Source organism: Notolabrus celidotus, chromosome 2 (assembly GCF_009762535.1).
Source record: "Notolabrus celidotus isolate fNotCel1 chromosome 2, fNotCel1.pri, whole genome shotgun sequence".
Classification (NCBI taxonomy): domain Eukaryota; kingdom Metazoa; phylum Chordata; class Actinopteri; order Labriformes; family Labridae; genus Notolabrus; species Notolabrus celidotus.
This window is the reverse complement of record NC_048273.1, coordinates 13,355,038-13,374,254: the sequence shown is the minus strand read 5'-3', so window position 1 is coordinate 13,374,254 and position 19,217 is coordinate 13,355,038. Positions and strand designations below refer to the sequence as shown.

Below are 19,217 nucleotides of genomic sequence, written 5' to 3'. Positions count from 1 at the left end.
AAGGAATATGTGAGTTAGGGTTAGGGTAAGGGTTAGGGTAGGATAAGGGTTATGATTAGGGTTAGGGTTAGGATTAGGATGAGGATTAGGGTTAGGATTATGGTTAGGATTAGGGTTAGGATTATGATTAGGATTTGGGTTAGGGTTAGGATTAGGGTTCTGATTAGGGTTAGGCTAGGGTTTGTGTTGTGATTAGGGTTAGGTTTGTGATCAGGGTTATGGTTGTGATTAGGGTTAGGGTTGTGATTAGGGATAGGGTTAGGGTTCTGATTATTGATAGGGTTGTGATTAGGGTTAGGGTTGTGATTAGGGTTAGGGTTGTGATTAGGGTTAGGGTTAGGGTTGTGATTAGGGTTAGGGTTAGGGTTGTGATTAGGGTTAGGGTTGTGATTAGGGATAGGGTTAGGGTTGTGATTAGGGTTAGGGTTAGGGTTGTGATTAGGGTTAGGGTTGTGATTAGGGTTAGGGTTGTGATTAGGGTTAGACTTAGGGTTGTGATTAGGGTTAGGGTTAGGGTTGTGATTAGGGTTAGGGTTGTGATTAGGGTTAGGATTGTGATTAGTGATAGGGTTAGGGTTGTGATTAGGAATAGGGTTAGGGTTGTGATTAGGGTTAGGGTTGTGATTAGGGTTAGGCTTAGGGTTGTGATTAGGGTTAGGGTTAGGGTTGTGATTAGGGTTAGGGTTGTGATTAGGGATAGGGTTAGGGTTGTGATTAAGGTTAGGGTTGTGGTTAGGGTTAGGGTTGTGATTAGGGTTAGGGTTAGGGTTGTGATTAGGGTTAGGGTTGTGATTAGGGTTAGGGTTGTGATTAGGGTTAGGGTCGTGATTAGGGTTAGGGTTGTGATTAGGGTTAGGGTTAGGGTTGTGATTAGGGTTAGGGTTGTGATTAGGGTTAGGGTTAGGGTTATGATTAGGGTTGGGATTAGGGTTACGGTTAGGATTAGGGTTGGGTTTTGATTAGGGTTAGGCTTAGGGTTGTGATTAGGGTTAGGGTTAGGGTTGTGATTAGGGTTAGGGTTCTGATTAGGGTTAGGTTAGGGTTTGGGTTGTGATTAGGGTTAGGGTTGTGATTCGGGTTAGGCTTAGGGTTGTGATTAGGGTTAGGGTTAGGGTTGTGATTAGGGTTAGGGTTCTGATTAGGGATAGGGTTAGGGTTGTGATTAGGGTTAGGCTTAGGGTTGTGATTAGGGTTAGGGTTAGGGTTGTGATTAGGGTTAGGGTTCTGATTAGGGTTAGGCTTAGGGTTGTGGTTAGGGTTAGGGTTGTGATTAGGGTTAGGGTTCTGATTAGGGATAGGGTTAGGGTTGTGATTAGGGTTAGGGTTAGGGTTGTGATTAGGGTTAGGGTTCTGATTAGGGTTAGGTTAGGGTTTGGGTTGTGATTAGGGTTAGGGTTGTGATTAGGGTTAGGCTTAGGGTTGTGATTAGGGTTAGGGTTAGGGTTGTGATTAGGGTTAGGGTTCTGATTAGGGATAGGGTTAGGGTTGTGATTAGGGTTAGGCTTAGGGTTGTGATTAGGGTTAGGGTTAGGGTTGTGATTAGGGTTAGGGTTGTGATTAGGGTTAGGTTAGGGTTTGGGTTGTGATTAGGGTTAGGGTTGTGATTAGGGTTAGGCTTAGGGTTGTGATTAGGGTTAGGGTTAGGGTTGTGATTAGGGTTAGGGTTCTGATTAGGGATAGGGTTAGGGTTGTGATTAGGGTTGGGGTTAGGGTTGGGGTTAGAACCAGAACTAAACTTTAGCAAACAGGACCAGAACTAAACTCAAGCAAACAGATCCAGAACCAAACTCAAGCAAACCCAACCAGAACCGAACCAGAACCGACAAAAGAACCAAACCAGAACCGAACCAGAACCGAACCAGAACCGAACCAGAACCAAACCAGAACCGACCAGAGCCGTACCAGAACCGACCAGAACCGAACCAGAACCAAAACCGAACCAGAACCGAACCGAACCAGAACCGAAAAAAGAACTGAACCGGACCAGAATCGAACCAGAATCGAACCAGAACCGAACCAGAACCGAACCCGAACCGAACCAGAACCGACCAGAGCCGTACCAGAACCGACCAGAACCGAATCAGAACCGAACCAGAACCGAACCAGAACTGAACCAGAATCGAACCAGAACCAAACCAGAGCCGAACTCAAGCAAACAGAACCAGAACCAAACTCAAGCAAACAGAACCAGAAACAACTCAGGTAACAGAAACAGAACCAACTCAAGCAAACAGAACCAGAACCAAACTCCAGCAAACAGAACCAGAACCAACTCAAGCGACCAGAACCAGAACCTAACTGGAGCAAACATTATTAATGTCCTCAGGTTGGCATTGAGAAAAATCAGATGCCTCAGCTTGGATGGGTTGATCTGATTTCTCCTCTCAGTGAGTATTTGCCTGGTCTTCTAGAAGACTCTCTGAAAGTGCATTTTAGGGTTGGGGTTGGGGTTAGGGTTCAGATCAGGGTTAGGTTTGGGTTAGTGTTGTGATTGGGGTTAGGGTTAGGGTTAGGATTGTCATCAGGGTCAGGGTTAGGGTTGTGATTAGGGCTAGGGTTGTGATTAGGGATAGGGTTAGGGTTGTGATTAGGGTTAGGGTTGTGATTAGGGTTAGCATTAGGGTTAGGGTTGTGATTAGGGTTAGGGTTAGGGTTGTCGTTAGGGTTGTGATTAGGGTTAGGGTTGTGATTAGGGTTAGGGTTAGGGTAAGGATAAGGGTTAGTATTAGGGTTAGCATTAGGGTTAGGATTAGGGTTGTGATTAGGGTTATGGTTAGGGTTAAGGTTGTGATTAGGGTTAGGGTTAGGGTTGTCGTTAGGGTTGTGATTAGGGTTAGGGTTGTGATTAGGGTTAGGGTTAGGGTTGTCGTTAGGGTTGTGATTAGGGTTAGGGTTGTGATTAGGGTTAGGGTTAGGATTACAGTTAGGATTAGGGTTAGGATTAGGGTTCTGATTAGGGTTAGGTTTGTGATTATGGTTATAGTTAGGGTTAGGGTTGTGATTAGGGTTAGGGTTACGGATAGGGTTAAGGTTATGATTGGGTTTTGGGTTAGGGTTGTGATTATGGATAGGGTTAGGGTTGTCATTAGGGTCAGGGTTAGGGTTGTGATTAGGGTTAGGGTTGTGATTAGGGTTAGCATTAGGGTTAGCATTAGGGTTAGGATTAGGGTTCTGATTAGGCTTATGGTTAGGGTTAGGGTTCTGATTAGGGTTAGGGTTAGGGTTGTGATTAGAGTTAAGGTTAGGGTTGTGATTAGGGTTAGGGTTGTGATTAGGGTTAGGGTTCTGATTGGGGTTAGGGTTGTGATTAGGGTTAGGGATGTGATTAGGGTTAGGGTTGTGATTAGGGATAGGGTTAGGGTTATGATTAGGGTTAGGGTTGCGGTTAGGGTTAGGGTTGTGATTAGGGTTAGGGTTAGGGTTGTGATTAGGGATAGGGTTGTGGTTAGGGTTAGGGTTGTGATTAGGGTTGTGATTAGGGTTAGGGTTGTGATTAGGGTTAGGGTTGTGATTAGGGTTAGGGTCGTGATTAGGGTTAGGGTTGTGATTAGAGTTAGGGTTGTGGTTAGGGTTAGGGTTGTGATTAGGGTTAGGGTTATGATTAGGGTTAGGGTTGCGGTTAGGGTTAGGGTTGTGATTAGGGATAGGGTTGTGGTTAGGGTTAGGGTTGTGATTAGGGTTGTGATTAGGGTTAGGGTTGTGATTAGGGTTAGGGTTGTGATTAGGGTTAGGGTCGTGATTAGGGTTAGGGTTGTGATTAGGGTTAGGGTTGTGGTTAGGGTTAGGGTTGTGATTAGGGTTAGGTTTGTGATTAGGGTTAGGGTTGTGATTAGGGTTAGGGTCGTGATTAGGGTTAGGGTTGTGATTAGGGTTAGGGTCGTGATTAGGATTAGGGTTATGATTAGGGTTAGGATTAGAGTTACGGTTAGGATTAGGGTTAGGATTAGGGTTCTGATTAGGGTTAGGTTAGGGTTTGGGTTGTGATTAGGGTTAGGTTTGTGATTAGGGTTATCGCTAAGGTTAGGGTTCTGATTAGGGTTAGGGTTCTGATTAGGGTTAGGGTTGTGATTATTGATAGGGTTGTGATTAGGGATAGGGTTAGGTTTTTGATTAGGGTTAGGGTTAGGGTTGTGATTAGGGTTAGGGTTAGGATTGGGGTTAGGATTAGGGTTAAGGCTGATTTATACTTCTGCGTCGCCCTACGCAGCAGGGGCTGACGCGGACATGAGCCCCTCATACTTCTGCGTCGGTGTGTCTGTGTCGCGCAGCAATTCTCCGCCGAAACGCCTGAGGGCAGTGCGGTCTCTCTGATAGCCGGTCGCCTGCTTCCGGTCCCGCTACGATCTCTGTTTACTTTTCCACATCGATTCAGAGCGTGTTATGTTAATCTACAGCTGATACATGTTGCTGTTTATCATACAGACATGATTACATGAAGAATAGAGAGGAGGAGATGAAATACACGGCCGATGTGTGGCCGATGTCCGGGACCCCGGAAGTGCTGTGAATGCGGGAAAGACAAAGCCGTCGAGCGGACCAATCACAGAGCTTGCGGTCCGCGTCGGCTCTACGCGTAGTTACATTTTGGAGGAGGTGCACGTCAGCTACGTGCGTAGGCCTCTGCGTAGGTACGGGAGCTACGCGGACCTACGGCGTAGGTTACGCCGTCGATTCGACGCAGAAGTATAAATCAGCCTTTAGGGTTGTGCTTAGGTGTGTGATTAGGGTTAGGATCAGGGTTAGAACCAGAACTAAACTTTAGCAAACAGGATCAGAACCAAACTCATGCAAACAGAACCAGAACCAAACTCAGGCAAACAGATCCAGAACCAAACTCAAGTAAACCGAACCAGAACCGAAAAAAGAGCCAAACCAGAACCGAACCGGAACCGAACCGGAACCGAACAGAGCCGTACCAGAACCGAACCAGAACCGAACCGAACCAGAACTGAACTGAACCAGAATCGAACCAGAACCGAACCGAACCAGAACCAAACCAGAACCGAACTCAAGCAAACAGAATCAGAACCAAACTAAAGCAAACTGAACCAGAACCAAACTCAAGCAAACAGAACCAGAACCGAACCGAACCAGAACCAAACCAGAACCGAACTCAAGCAAACAGAATCAGAACCAAACTTAAGCAAACAGAACCAGAACCAACTCAAGCAAACAGAAACAGAACCAACTCAAGCAAACAGAACCAGAACCAAACTCGAGCAAACAGAACCATAACCAAACTCAAGCGACCAGAACAGAACAAGAACAGAACCAGAACAGAACCGAATCAGAACCAGAACAAGAACCAGAACCGAACCAGAACCGAACCGAAACAGAACCGAAACAGAACCGAAACAGAACCAGAACCGAGCCAGAACCAAACTCAAGCAAACAGAACCAGAAAGCAAACAGAACCAGAACCAACTCAAGTAACAGAAACAGAACCAACTCAAGCAAACAGAACCAGAACCAAACTCCAGCTAACATTATTAATGTCCTCAGGTTGGCATTGAGAAAAATTAGATGCCTCAGCTTGGATGGGCTGATCCGATTTCTCCTCTCAGTGAGTATTTGCCCGGTCTTCAAGAAGACTCTCTCTGAAGGAGCAGATGTAGCCAGGATACACGGCCTCCCCTCCATCACCTGAATCCTATATCCTCACACTTGATTGGCCACATGGTTGCCATGCTGACCAATCAAAACTAAGTTCTGCTGTGAGCAGAGCTGGGTCTGAGCACTGTGAGAGTTAAACAGCGAAAGGATAAAACTGGGAGCCGGCTCTCTCTCGATGCAAGACGGCTCTTCTGATTCACTATAAAGCATCAGCTCTCAGAGCCGCAGCTTTTGATCATGACAAATCACTAATGTGCTTCACCTGTGTTACAATTATGAGAGGGCCTTGGACAATTTTCTTACCTGTAAGGGGTCCCTGGCTCCAAAAAGTTTGAGAACCCCTGCTCTAGCTAGTAGGAGTGCAAACTCCCGATAGTGAAAACAAACGGAACAAAAAGAGCGACACAGCTGCACAGAAACTCCACGTTGTAGACATCGCTGATCATAATAGACATCGCCATGCAGGAAGACAGTTTACATTTTTTTAAATCTCTGAGAGATCTTCAAATACAAAAATCTTTACACCGGTGCGATTTTTTCAGAGTTTACGGTAACTCAAATAAAAAAAACGGGACATTTGCTTTGTTTTATATCGACCACTTAGCAGGATGAATATCATGATTAAACAGGTATATTTTGAGTTTGAGTTGAGTTGAGAAACATTTGTGGCGAGAAAGCTGAGATGAGAGTTACCAATCATTGCTACTTGGTTGCACTAATAAAGTGAAGTGCTGTACATCTGTGGTTGCATTATTCTATTATCAATTTGCCATAATTTTTAAGTATGTAAGAGATGATTTCATTGATAGCCATAGACTACATGTCTTTCAATGTAGACTTCCACTGAGAGGAACATATTAGACTATTTAGGAACTAAATTAGGAACTAAATGTAGGCTGTCATACCAGCTTGATCATCAATGAAAATGTCCTGGAAATGTCCTGGAAAATGATCTCTGGAAAAGAGTGGGAACCCTGCTATACCTTTTTTTGTACAGATAGTATTTTTATTTTTATTTAGAATTTTTGGATTTGTGTTTAGGTTTATATATTTATTGTCCTTACTGTCTTGTTGTTAAGTACCAGTGTTCCATTCACCAAGTCAAATTCTTTGTGTGTGCGAGCTCACTTGGTAATAAAGCGTTCTTGAATCTTGAATCAATTTTGAAAAGTATATTTTATTGTTTGTTTTTTTGTCTGAACACATACTGTTTTCCACCATGACAAAACATAAATACAACTACTTCCATGGAATTAATTAATTAATTAACAATTAAAATAACTGAATAAAGACAAATAATAATATCTATCAAAATAAAACTCGACTTTGAAGAGTTCTGGTTCTCGGGCACAGCTGCTATTTATTCAAAAACACTACACTTCCCTGCATGCATTGCGCCACCGTAAAGCTTTGTGGGTAGGTTACGAACGTCCTTGTCCTACCGAGCGCACACCGACTGCCTTCACGCAAGGGCTTGAGCACCTCTGTCATTCACTTGTACTTGGATAAAACCTCATTTTCAGACATGATGGCAGCAAGATTCCTCCGTCGTGCTCTCCCTGCGCTGAGGCAGACTCGCTCCTACGCCGAGGCCGCCTCCGGAGCTCCGCAGATGTCCTTCACGTTCGCCTCCCCGACACAGGTAGCTAGCTAGCTGAGTGTTAACGCTGCTGCTGGGGCTTCTTGGGCCCTGTTGGCTGCACGGCTAACTTAGTCCCTCGTTGAAATGCACCCTCACAGTTTGAACTAAAGTTTCCCTTCAGAGTAATTCGGCATTGTTTGTTCCAGTGCATGATTCTTCTGTAATTTACGCACGCGTGTGCTGCACACAGCCAGCGAGGTTGTACCATCAAAAAGGGGTTTAACTTAGCATAGCTAGCAATGACAACCTAGCTGTCATTCACTGTGGTAAAGTAGATTTTAAAGTATCTCTAAATCAATGTTAGATAAGAGTTCTATAACTGTGGCTGCACAAGCTTTCCAATATTTGTGGCTTGCTGACATTCATATGAAATGTAAAGCCTTAACGCAGTGAGTGGTTTCATGCAGAGCTCTCTAACCTTGAAGTTAAAGTCAGTGATAATACCTCGCCTCACTTAACATTTATTCTAAGTTAATTGTTCTTTCGAGTTTTACAGTGTGGATTCACATAGTTCTTTAAGTTTATTTCACATGCTGCTGCAGAAATAGCTCATTTGATCAATTAACAATGTAAATGTAGTCAAACAAAACAAGGTGCATAGTGTTGAATGAAAAAGTCAATGCTCAGATGACTCACAGTGGTTATATAACAGTGCATTGTTGTATTTGAAATGTTAGTTTGCAATGTGGCAGCATTTTTAGTGTTATATGTTTTTTTTAAATTTTATTTAATCAGGTTGGTCCCATTGAGATCAAAGATCTCTTTTACAAGGGAGACCTGGCCAAGACAGTCAGCAGCAAAAAAACACAAGTTACAGACACAGACACACAGAGAACCGAAGTACCCTTTACAAGCACAACGTTTGTTGCAGAAAGAGCCGCTACCTAGGAGGCAGTTGTAACAAGATACATTAGAAACAACAACATTCTAAAGATTCAGCTTCAAGGTCTTTCATTTTAGATTTAAAAACATAAAGTGACACCAGCTCCTTGAGTTTCAAGCCATTTTGCAATAAATTCCAGGCTGAGGGTGCAGAATACCTAAAAGCCGTTTCCCCAATTTCTGTACGAGCTTTTGGGACAGAAAGTATTAAAAAGTCCAGGGACAGACTGTAAATCAATGCATTTGTTTTTCTTTCTCCACTTTCTAGGTGTTCTTCAAGGAGGCCAGTGTGAAACAGGTCGATGTGCCCACACTCACTGGTGCGTTCGGTATCCTTCCAGCCCACGTACCCACCCTGCAGGTGCTCAGGCCTGGTGTTGTCACAGTCTTCAGTGATGATGGCTCCTCTGCCAAATACTTCGGTGAGACTATGATGACAAAAAAAACATGTTGGTGACTTAGGCCAAGCTTAAATTTCCCATTGGTTGGATAAATGATGAATTTGTAAGCCTAGAGATGCTGATTTACACACCTATATCACCCCCATATCACCCCCAGGAGAGTACTTGCCTGTGAAGCTTAGACTGGATGCCAAATATCAAGGCGTCAGCTGTTTAGATACATTGCATAAACTGTTCATGACAAACTTACTTGTAATTGCAGAATATAAGCTGAGCGAACTGAGCAAAGACATCCTGGATCTTTAAAGCATATTCAATCATATTAACATGATGCAGAAAAAATGACTACATGCATGGCATGTTCAGTGACCGTGTTTGTTTTTGTGTGCACAGTGAGCAGTGGGTCTATAACAGTCAACGCTGATTCTTCAGTCCAGCTGCTGGCTGAGGAGGCTGTTGCCTTGGACAGTCTGGACATTGCTGTGAGTATAATTTAAACCTGATTTCATTCATGGACTAGGATGGCATCTGCACTATTGATGGGCAGCTTGACCTTCTCGTACCACGAGTAAAACACAGGCTGGAGACTTTCTTGGGCTTTTACAAATAGTATTTTGAGAAGTAAGAGAAGAGTTGATCTTGAGGGTTGACATCTAAGAGATTATAATATTCACTGCACTTGCATGTAGACATCAGTTTGATTAACTGCAGTTCCCTTTTGCCCTCCTTGAGGACTGTTTTCAAGTATTCAGCCAATGCTTGCTGAAATGCTAGTGGACAAAACTACTCAAACCACTAATAAAAACCAGAACACTTCGATACCAAAATCTGCTCCTGTGCCTCAAGATAATGTATTTTGAAGCAGACTCTGCCAATACAGATTGAGTTATGAAACAGTTAAAGCACCACTTAGTCTCTGAATATAAATCGGTGCGAAATAATGAGTGGAACAGTTTTTTTTGGCAGTGTTAAATTTGCAGCTTTGTTGAAAGATTTTAGTGAACTTCAGAATTTGTCAGCTCCTTATCCATGTTAAAAAACAAGATTAAGTTATCCAGGGATCTTTCCTCTTCTCTAAAATGAACCGTCACAGTAATTGTAATCAATCACAACTGAATTAAACATTTGAAATGTTAGGATTCCATCTGTGTCCGTTCTTCAGCAGCCGAATTATCCAAAGAGGTCATGTCCTCTCCGAAACATCCGTCCTGCAGATTTAATGAAGCAGTTTAAAATTCAGAGGAGTCTGTCTCCTGCTCTCTGTGGTGGTGTTAAAGGCGTTGTGAGCTGAGCTGACACTAACCTTAGCTCATATTTTATTCTGGTGAAATGTCTTAGAGCCAGCGGCTGTTCAAATCTGTGTTAAATGTGTGTAAAACATGAGACTAGTGAAGTGTGGAATAAAACTTTGATGTGGTGCTAAACTGAAGGGAAAAGTTAGCACACTATCAAACTATTTTTGGGGTCAAGTGAAGATTTAAAATATTAGTATTGATAATGTGTTCATTTTAAACCTTAGCATTCTTCATTTCATGGATATTAGACTCATGCAGTCCAATATCCATGAAATGACATTCTATACTGTTCATTGCAATGATGAAGAGGCAGCTACACAAGCTTATTTTAGTGTCTGTTTATTCATAGGACTTTCCTTTTAGGTAAAGTAAGAATCCAGTTTTAACAGCTAAATGCCATTGCATGTTCTGCCATGAATCAAAACATCACAGGTGAACAGCCATCACTGGTATGTGGTCAAACGTTCAGTTTGAAATCAGTACAGTGGAGTAGAGGGAGAAAACAGTACAAACAATGAATACTTTGTTTAATAAATACAATGCGAAATGAATACTTGTCAAAAAGATAAAATACCTCTTTCACTAGTATCAACCCTCACTACATAGAAGGTTAAGCAGCCCTTTATTTTTTTAAATAATCTGAATGTTTTGTGGTATTGATCTTATTATAAACAGTGTAATGGGTCAGCATGATCTGATGCTACATATTTTTAATGAGGTTCCAATAAACGCCCGGATCAATATTTGTGCCATTTCAAAAGAAAGAGCTCAGCCTTTGATTTCTCACAGACACAAAGGAGTCCAATTATAATTCCAAGAAGAATGTGAAGATGTATTTTTTTCAATTCAAATCTTGCATGAATCTTTCCCCACATGCCAGTGTCAGGCTGTCAACATTTTTATACTTTTCAATACCGCGTGCTTTGAAGCAATACCATCGAAAACACAATAACAATAGATATTGTATCAAATGACATGGAATAGCTGATGATTAAAAATGTGTTCCTCACTCACAATTTGAAACGGGAGCTCCAGCGAGCAAATGAAAGCGAGAGAGCGAGCAGCGTTTGTTGATGGTAGGGATGCACCGAGCCTACTTTTTAGGTCCTGATACCGATATTGATACCTGGGCTTTGGTATCTGCCAATACCGATACTAGCCGATGCGATCCCGGTAATGATTTGACAATCTCTATTCCTTGTGAGGATAGAATCAGGAAATGTACTGGTGAACTGTACCTGGGTTCAGAGTGCTAAACCAGAGGCTGGAATCCCTTTAATTCACGGATCCAGAAAGATGAAATCCAATAACCTGTCCGTTTTTTCACACTTTAAATCCATTAATAAAAGGTTTCTTGCTTCTTTGCAGTCGGCTACAGCTGACGTAAACTTCTTCCTTTGGGCTCCCATTATATTTTTCAGCGCGACTGCCATCCGTCGCAACAGTACCGCTGCACATGTTGCAAGTTTCCGGCGGAGTTGTTATAAAAGAAGCATGACATGCAGCTAAACTGCAGATCCTCTGTAGTTATCCTCCATCATGCTCCACCGGGCAAAAATACACAGACCTGCCGGCGCTGATGACGTAGGAGACGCACATGGCTGTTGTAAACACAGAAAAGTATAGAACTGAGATGAATAGATCTGCCATATGGATCAGCACTATATCAGCCCCTTGTCACCGATATCCGATCTAGCTTTTTCTGTCCGATCTAGCCGAGGATCTATCTACCAGGATAGGATCAGTGCATCCCTAGTTGTTGGACTTAAAGTTCAAGTTACAACAGAGGGTGCTGGTAAAGTAAGGTATGCAGCAAACATGAAAAAATAAGGCATTATCTGATTGTACAAACATGTCCATACTCTGGTTTGCTTGCAGTTTGAAGTCGCGCTTCTTCCTGCCTGCTGTTTGTGTGTCTGCTCCGTCCTCACTCACAGCCCCTACACCTCTAACTCTCCTTATTCATAAGTTGACGTATAATGGAAACACACGTTATGTTTGTTACAGACAGGGCGGAGGAGAGACTGCAATGTCACCTCCATGTTTTCTATTAGTCCTGACTTGTGTACTGTTGACATTGAGCTTCAAGCCACAGAACAATGTTTGACACCCGTTAGAAGACTATATTTGTAGTGTGTCTCACCACAGGTAGTCACACTGCCACATACCTCATCTACAGGAGTTAATTTTTTGTTTCCTTGGTATATATTTCCTTTATAATCATGCTAAATGAAGACCTTTAATGTAGGTTTATTGCGAATGCTATTGCAATAAAGATGAATTTGTTACGTATTGTGCAGATCGACATTGCATGTAGCAGCAATTCTCTCTTAAGCCCGATTTATACTTCTTTTTCAAATCAACGGTGTAGCCTACGCTGTAGGTCTGCGTAGCTCCCGTACATACGCAGAGACCTTCGCACGTAGCCGATGTGCACCTCCTCCAAAATGTAACTACGCGTCGAATCGATGGTAGCCCTGTGATTGGTTCACTCAGCGGCATTGTTTCTCCCCCATTTACAGCACTTCCGCGATCCCCACACATCAGCCGTGTATTTCATCTCCTATGAGGAGTCCTCTCTATTCTTGCCTGTGATAATTGCTGTATGATAAACAACATGTATCAGCTGTAGATTACCATAATACGCTTGGAATAGCTGTGAAAAAGTAAACAGAAAATGTAGTGGGGCCCGACTATCAGAGGGACCACACTGCCCTTAAGCGTTTCAGGGGAGTATTTCTGCACGTCATCAATGCACAAGTATGTAGAGCTCACATCCACATTGGCCACTGCTGTTTGGGGTCGACGCAGAAGTATAAACCACGCTCTAACCTTTAGTGAATGAGTGTTTTTCACCCTTTTTGTTCCATGATAAGCTCTGGACTAGCAGTGAGAAGAAGAAAATATGAGTTGTCTTTGAATGGTGATATCATGAGGACAACTATATTCCTAAAGATGACGATGTGCAGCTAGATTTCACCAGCAGCGTTGATGCTAAAGACCTTGAATGATGAAAATGTTGATATCCTCTTTCAAAGTATGTGAAGAACATAGCCGGAAAGTCAATTTATGGATGCCTCTCATGTTAATGAGATTTGTAAGATGTGTGTCCATATTCAGTCTGTTGAGATGTGTAATCACTGTCATCAGACCTCTGCAGGGAAAACTAGGGTCACTCTTCTATGAACTAGCACTAGATTCCCCCCTCCTCCCCTCATTTTCTCCTCCCAGCTCATGATTATCCATCCGATCAGGGCTGCAGTTGGACTTCAATATTGAGCCCCCGTTTAAATGTCACTCTTGTTAATGCTAGGCTGCTTTGCTCTGCACTCGCCGCCGAGGTGTCTGTCTTTGACCTTGGGCAGTGCCAGTGTCACTGTCAAGTTGACTTGGTCGCAGTAAATGAGTTATTTTTTGCTCGTTGTCTTCCTCTCTGCGGTGAAAATGCACACGGGCCCACGCGGTTAATAAGGAGGGAAAGGTCAGTCACTGTTGAGTTATAGCAGATGTGTCAAATCCCTACTGGGAGACCTTTAACTCCCAGCTATGTTTGGCATTTCTCGTTTCTAATCACTACTGTGACAAATGGAGCTTTCAGAGCAAAGAGGCAGTGGGGATTTTCTCCTCTCGTCTAAGTCCCCACTTTTCACTCTTTGTTGCTCAGTCTTGGTATTCTGGCTTTTACATCACCTCTGAAGGCTTTTAAGGATGAGAGGAGCTTTGCCCACTCTGAGTCTCGGTGCTGTGGTTTTTCTGGGTACCAGGATAATCAGCCCAGTAGGTAACAGAAGATGACGATGTTTCTCATTTTTAACCCCATCTATTTTTCTGTCTTTTTATTTTTATTTTTTTCAGGCTGCAAAGGCAAACCTGGAGAAGGCTCAGTCTGAGATGTCTGGGGCATCTGATGAGGCAGCAAGGGCAGAGGTCCAGATCAGCATAGAGGCCAACGAGGCCATCGTCAAGGCTCTGGAGTAGACCTGTGGTATGATATATAAACTTCTACATCATGATCTGACTTTTTTTAGATAGATGTCTGGTTTCTAGCTGCACAATTTACGATTGTGATTGAATTTAATTTGAAATATGACAAGAAATTGGTTTACTATCAATATGTTCCCCAAACTAAGTTGCTCTTTTCTCTCCGTTTTGTTCTCTAGGCATTCTTTTCTGTTTCTTTGATGGGATTCAATCGTCCATCTGTTTTTCCCGCTGAAGTCCTGTCAGTGTCCAGAAGATCCCAAGCTTGCTTTGTACAGTGGATAAAATCACAAAATAAATTTATTTGGAAGTACCTGGTAGTGGAGGCTTTATTTATTTGTACTGCTACTTAATCAAGTATTTTGATTCGTAATCATAAGTGAGTCTGTGAGTTAAGTGAGTTAAGCTAATCATCCCTCATTAAGCACATTTAAAGTGCTGTACCAGTCCACCCAAAGGATCCTGTGTTTTGTATTTGTTTACCATGTAGTGAGTGTTTCCACCACTTGGTGGCAGCCTAAGACAGCTCTAGTATATTTTACAAAAGAGCATTTAAAGTAATCAGATTATTTGACTTCTCAGCAAACAACAGTTTCGGGTAAGAACCTTATTACATTGCTGGATTTTTCTTACGGTCAGTCAATCTACCTAATGCTACAATCCTCTTTTAGAATTATATTTCTGTGGAGCAGCTCCTGTTTCTGCTAAACGCTTAGTCACTTTTACTGTAGCAGGCCCAGGCAGGAGTAATGAGGAACCCTCTGTCACAGCCTTGATTTTTTAATGTGTTTGGCAGAGCTTGTTTGTTATGAGTGATGACCTCAGGCTTCGGTCACTGAGCCAGGAAAAGTCCTATGCCCATCCTGTGGAAAACTGGGCCTTTCTCTGGTTTCATAACTCTTGAGTTTCAGCTCAGACTCGCTGCAGGAGGCGCTGACCTCATTCACGTGCCGACCTGAGACTTCCAATGCAGAAACCGCAACCGGTTTATTTTGAATGTCAAGACTCTTGAGGGCCTTGAACCAAGTGTGAGTACTGTAGAAGTGTCAGCATTTACACAGAAATGCTCTCATGACGGTTGTTTTTAAAATGTGCTATATAAATAAAGTTCACTTGACTTGACTAATGTCCACGCCGAAACTGCTGTTTTGACATCTCACTACCAAACAGGAAAATTCATTGATTTTTCCAGCAAACAACATTTTCCTCTGTAATCAGGGAAGAGTAAAAACAGCACAATTTTATATAACCTTCAAATGTGTTGAAATATGTTTTTCCACTGATTAAGCACGTGCTGTGCAGACTTACAGACGGTGACTCAGGTCAGTATCCTTATATCAAAAGAGCAAGTTCTCAACACCTCTCGCACTTCCTGCTTTGTGTTCTCCTTTCCAAAACGTCTGTCTCTTTCATCAAAAGCATCTCGTCGCAGCTGCACACACACATAAACGAAACGCACTCATACTCACTCATCCATCAGCCTCGGGGCCTGCAAGGAACACTCCAGACAGACGAGATGAAACCGTCATGTCAAAACCAGCACTTCTTTCATCCAGATTTATGATAGGGGATGTTGAAACCAAACCTTATTCCCTGCTTTTAACGCCACTTTATTCAAATGTCAAAGCACAAAGTGGGAATGTGCTTATGCTCTGTTCTCTCAGTTTGGGTGCAGTCATGTAGCTAAACCCAAGAGTGCAGAAAGTTCTAACTTATCTGCAAAAGAAGATTATGTAATGGAGGATCTAGTTCTGCAGGTCACGTCCAGATTTAGTTTTTGTTAGACGGTGTGTATTTTAGAAACTTATAATCAGACGTTTGTATTATATCTCATCTATTCACGTCAAGAACTGAAGCCCTACCCCATCATAAACTAAATGTGACGTTACTGAACTCTCAAAGTCTAAAGCAGAAGTTCTTTGTACTCGTATAGAAGCAGTGAAGTGCTGTACATTGATAAAGGCCTTTGAGTCTCCTGTGAGTCCACTTGTTGGTGTTTCTGTGTTCATCAGGCATGTGATACTAAGACTGTCTAGCTCCCATGGATGCACGTGCTGTAATTAAAAGACTGCACTGCTGGACCCTGAGGGAATAACACTATGCATCCTATGACAATTCATGGTGTCATCTCTGAGCTGTACTCAAACACAAAGCAGCTCCAGGCCCACACGGAGTTCACAAACAACATTCACTGAGCTGACGATGGCAGGAACAGAGGTGAGCACTCATAGTGTGTTTTTCTGTGGGATTTCGGCTTCACAAATTGACATGCCCATGTAAGCATGTAAGCTAGCTCTGAGATTAGGCATTGTAGAGTGGAGGTCATTTGTGAATAAACACAAAATGGGTCAACAATTTTGCTACCTGATTTACTGTTCAAGCCATGTGTCACGTTGCTGCACTTTATCTGTCAGTTTAATGAATATCTCTCGGCTTTAAAAAAGCGGCAACCTCCGGTCTAAAAATATAAGTCCAATGTGGAAGTGCTAAAAACTGCAGTTCATCGAGGATCCGCTTGAGGCTGGCACCGGAAGTACCGGAAACCACAAACACACCAATCTTCCAATGAGAGGCACAGCTGACTTGATTGACAGGCGGGAACATTGTAGCTGTTGGCTAGGAGGCTCAAAGCCCGCCTCTTTACGTCACAATCACTCGACAGCAGCAATATGGCTGCCGCCGATGATTGGCCTCAAAACACGCTCCAGAAACATCACGTGACATCACGGATACTTAGCCCATATTTAATACAGTCTATGGTTCTAAATTGTTGTCCTATTGATCAGAGGATTGGTGCCAGTTCATCTCTCGATTACAAAAAGGGTACTCCAAAGATGATTTGTTTAACATATAAAAGTGAAACAAGTTAAAATGCCCCTCAGAATTTCCCAGAAACAAGGGAAGTCTTCAGACCCCAACTGTTGTCCAACTGTGACCCTCCAAACCAAAATGATTGTATAAAGAACTTATTGAAAAGCTTGTAACAGCTAGCGTTTAGTATTCCTAGTCATGTATGCTAACTTGATGTTTGCGTTGGCAATGTCTCTTAGGGGGTCGAGAGTGAATTAATTCAATAACTGTTGTAGGGGTTGACCCAAGACCTGGTAGACACTATTTGAGTTTGGAAATTATCTTTAGTCTTGTGATCTCCTCACAACCCCTGATGTCAAGAAATGAGGTCTAATTTATGCTAATTATTACATGCAGTCATCATATTTCAAGAATGGGGGATCTCCCTCTATCAGGCTAAGATTGGAATTGTGATAATGCAGTGGCAACCACCACTGTTGAAAAATGAAGCAAATGCAGAAGTGCAAAAAAACAACTGAAGTTCCTCAAGTGTCCACTTGAGACTGGCTCCCAAGACCAAGACTGCTCAATTAGATTCTGTGTTAAAATGCTCATGAAGCATGTTTACAGCCTGGTACAAAAAGTTTTGGTCTGAATCCCTAATTTCTTTACTTGTACACTCAGTACAGGAGTCAATTGTTTGGTAGCCCATTCCATTTTTCTTTTTTTATCTGAGTCCGGGTCGCGGGGGCAGCAGTCTCAGCAAAGAAGCCCAGACACTTCTCTCCCTGGCCACCTCCACCAGAACCTCCGGGGGATACCGAGGCGTTCCCAGGCCAGCTGAGAGATATAATCTCGCCAGGGTGTCCTGGGTCTGCCCTGTGGCCTCCTCCCAGACGGACATGCCTGAAACACCTCCCCAGGGAGACTTCTGTGAGGTATCCTTACCAGATGCCTCATCTGGCTCCTCTTGATGCAGAGGAGCAGCAGCTCTACTTTGAGCCTCTCCTGGATTTCTGAGCTCCTGACCCTATCTCCAAGGCTGAGCCTGGACACCCTGCGGAGAAAGCTCATTCGGCCGCTTGTATTCGTGATCTTGTTCTTTCTGTCACTACCCACAGCCCGTGACCATAGGTGAGGGTTGGAGTGTAGATTGACCGTTAAATTGAGCTTTGCTTTCTGGCTCAGCTAAATGTGTTTCGTAACCCATTGGTTGTAAACAGACTGAGGCTAAGAGTTATTCATAGTTTAGCATTATTAGGGGCATGGTTGACTTAGTTGACAGTTGAGTATGAAGTATGTGTTTGCCAGGAGGCTTAAGGCCTGTATCAGCCCTGCTTCTTTTTCTGTTGCTAGTTTGACAGAAAGATAGGTTGAGTCAGCATTTCCAATATGGTGACCAATATCACCTGACTTCAGATGCGTGTTTGGTACAGTCCATGATGAAAATGTGAGCATGGTAGCAGTAGCTTAAAGCACTTTTGTGAGCACAGGCTCACAGAGACAGCAGCATGATTCATAGCTTTTTTTCTATGGTTAACAATGATTCATTGATAATCCATCTTGGTGACTATTTTTCTGACCTTTTAAAACATTAGATAATCAATGGGCAAATTGTTTCAGCTTGGATGAAACAAGCCATCTAAGGAGGTCCTCTTGAAAACTGGCAAATTTGATAAGCTCCCTTTTTGCTGTTTCTTACAACACGAGTGATTGTCTGTTAATGAAAAATTGAGGCCAAAAATAGTGCGTCGCAAAATTGAGGCAAATTTAAGGAACAGTTAGGTAATGGAAATAGTTATGCATTTGCCCCTTTACAAAGTCACTGGGGTAAAGTTGGGTTTGTGCCGAAGCATCTGTTGCTGTCATAAGAACTCACATTGAAGCAGTGGGCAATAAAATGAATCATAGAGCCAATGGAAAGAATCAAGGCACGAGATTTTCTTTATATACTGGCACAGGCTCCATCATGACACACACCGGCTGTGAGACAGTGAGATATTTTCCTGTATGCTGTATGATCATCCTGCCTTCGGAGCGTCTTGACACAGACTGAGTCACCAGCTGTATGGATGTGGATATGGAGTGACTTTAACCCCACAAGATTCATAACACAGATTAAGAGTCTCTTAGTAGATACTCAAACTGAAAAGCCCTCCATCTCTTTTGTTTCAGCGCTCTTATTAGCCTCATGAAATCACAGGACACTCTTCACCTGCATCCCCATTGACATTTCACTGCTCATGCTAATGATAATTCATGCAGCTGACAGCTTTGGATGACCTGTTAATTTATCAGGCACGATTATGAAAAAAATAAAACTGTAATAGGTGAATAATAAGGAAGCTATGCAGAGTACGGAGGAGTGACAGATGACACATAATGAGAATAATCTGATTTTTAAACAGGTGCTGTGACGACAAACATGACCGTGCACATGCCTCGGATTCTAACAAAAGATACGATCACGTAGCAGTTGTTCATTTACAGGAAGTAATGTCATGTTTTGATACGATTAATCAACAAGACAAACAAACTGTGACTGCAATGAGCCGGAACATTTGTCTGTTTGTCTCGTTTGTCCTGTTTTCTTTCGTTCTTTTCTTCGCTGTA

At 42.8% G+C, this 19,217-nt stretch overlaps 1 protein-coding gene across 1 annotated transcript; it reads left to right on the top strand.

The window, feature by feature from the left end:
* Positions 1–6,995: 6,995 nt before the first annotated feature.
* Positions 6,996–14,127, top strand: atp5f1d (ATP synthase F1 subunit delta). The gene is made up of 5 exons (XM_034676363.1): positions 6,996–7,255; positions 8,406–8,559; positions 8,932–9,020; positions 13,689–13,818; positions 13,994–14,127. The coding sequence occupies exons 1-4, from the start codon at positions 7,139–7,141 to the stop codon at positions 13,809–13,811; spliced, it is 483 nt and encodes a 160-aa protein (XP_034532254.1). The 5' UTR covers positions 6,996–7,138; the 3' UTR covers positions 13,812–13,818; positions 13,994–14,127.
* Positions 14,128–19,217: the final 5,090 nt, after the last annotated feature.